Source organism: Diabrotica virgifera, chromosome 6 (genome assembly GCF_917563875.1).
Source record: "Diabrotica virgifera virgifera chromosome 6, PGI_DIABVI_V3a".
Taxonomy (NCBI): Eukaryota; Metazoa; Arthropoda; class Insecta; order Coleoptera; family Chrysomelidae; genus Diabrotica; species Diabrotica virgifera.
In genome coordinates, this window is record NC_065448.1 from 103212684 (window position 1) to 103214598 (window position 1915).

At 35.9% G+C, this 1915-nt stretch overlaps 1 protein-coding gene across 1 annotated transcript; it reads left to right on the top strand.

Moving 5' to 3' along the window:
• Positions 1-916: 916 nt before the first annotated feature.
• Positions 917-1715, top strand: LOC114331660 (peroxiredoxin-4-like). The gene has a single exon (XM_050654008.1). The coding sequence runs from the start codon at positions 995-997 to the stop codon at positions 1646-1648; it is 654 nt and encodes a 217-aa protein (XP_050509965.1). The 5' UTR covers positions 917-994; the 3' UTR covers positions 1649-1715.
• Positions 1716-1915: the final 200 nt, after the last annotated feature.

The following is a 1915-nucleotide window of genomic DNA, read 5'->3' on the forward strand; positions in this document are numbered from 1 at the left end:
ATGCGGCAAAATATAGAGTACTGAAATTCGCATGGCTCAAATTTATATGTGTTAGGCGCCGAAACGTACTGAGTTATATCAGAACGTCGTTATAACCTATGTGAATGTGGTGATAATGTTAGGTGCTCCGTCTATAACAAACGTTTGTTATTTATAGAAAAAGACAGCAAATACAAAATAAGTGATTGTTATGATCGTTCATGGGTAACCTTTCATTTTTCCTACTGTAGTGTAGCATGCCCGGGTGTTGTGCGCCACTGGCGAAAACTGCAGTTCTCTGGGATAGTTTGTGTCAAAGGCCACAATCGAGGAATCGAGATTGCTGTTCTAGAAATTCCTTGTTAGAGATTTATGTCGAATGATAAGCATCGAGCGGTGGTGACCCACTCGACATTTTCTGGACATCGACATATGCGCGTTCTTCATGCCATCGAACATAAACAAAAATAATAAGTAACTACGGTATGCGGCAAAATATACAGTACTGAAATTCGCATGGCTCAAATTTATATGTGTTAGGCGCCGAAACGTACTGAGTTATATCAGAACGTCGTTATAACCTATGTGAATGTGGTGATAATGTTAGGTGCTCCGTCTATAACAAACGTTTGTTATTTATAGAAAAAGACAGCAAATACAAAATAAGTGATTGATATGATCGTTCATGGGTAATCTTTCATTTTTCCTACTGTAGTGTAGCATGCCCGGGTGTTGTGCGCCACTGGCGAAAACTGCCGTTCTCTGGGATAGTTTGTGTCAATGGCCATTACAGTCGAGACACATAAATTTAAATAAAAAAACAAATTATAAGCCAATAACATGTATGTAATTTTGTTACAAAACATTTCTATACTCGTATGTATGTTTACCCTTTCAGATATTTCTGAAGCTTTTGGCATTACAATATAATGTCATAATATATGTCACAATTGAATAGTAGTGTCTTTAAAATTTATGAATGATATTAAGATTTTAAAAACTAAGAAGTAAGTCCATGGCAAAATGTCAATGTAAATCCACTGTAAAAATGGAAGCAAACGGATGTCAGTTTCAAATGATAACTAAAGCTTTTGTATCAAAACCAGCTCCATATTGGGAAGGCACTGCAGCCAAAGGCGATGAATTTGTAACTCTTAAACTAACTGATTATCTGGGTAAATATCTGGTTTTTTTCTTTTATCCCCTTGATTTTACTTTTGTATGCCCAACTGAGATTCTGGCCTTTAATAGCAAACTGGAAGACTTCAGGGGGATAGATACTGAGATAGTAGCTTGTTCAGTTGATTCTCATTTCTCACATCTGGCTTGGATGAACACACCCAGAATTGATGGAGGTTTAGGCAAGGTTAATTTTCCTTTACTATCTGATATGATGCATACAATATCAAAGGATTATGGAGTATATTTGCCAAATGTTGGTCATGCGCTACGAGGTCTTTTTATAATCGATAGGAAAGGTATAATACGACAAATTACAATTAATGACTTAGCGGTGGGCAGAAACATCGATGAAGTATATAGACTGGTGCAAGCTTTTCAATATACAGATGACAATGAAAATGTTTGCCCAGCTAATTGGAAGCCTAACGGCAAGACCAAAAAAGAAAAAAAGGGCTTTTTTGAAAAAATTGAACATGGAGATAAATAATATATTATTCTAAACTATATTTTCTTTGTGATATGTGTAATTTAAAAATTAATTAAAATTTACTTGCATACAATTTTTGTATTTACCTGCTAGTAGATGAAGAGGCAGCCATCCTGTTACATTATGGTAGGGGAGCCCAAAGGGAATTTTCGTGTTACTCGAGCGCGTCAAAAAATAACATTGAGAAAACCTTGTACCTTGTAAATGTACCCCTACCTTATGTGGACTATTAATACAAAAACGTGGGTTGGGAGCACTCGGAAAAAA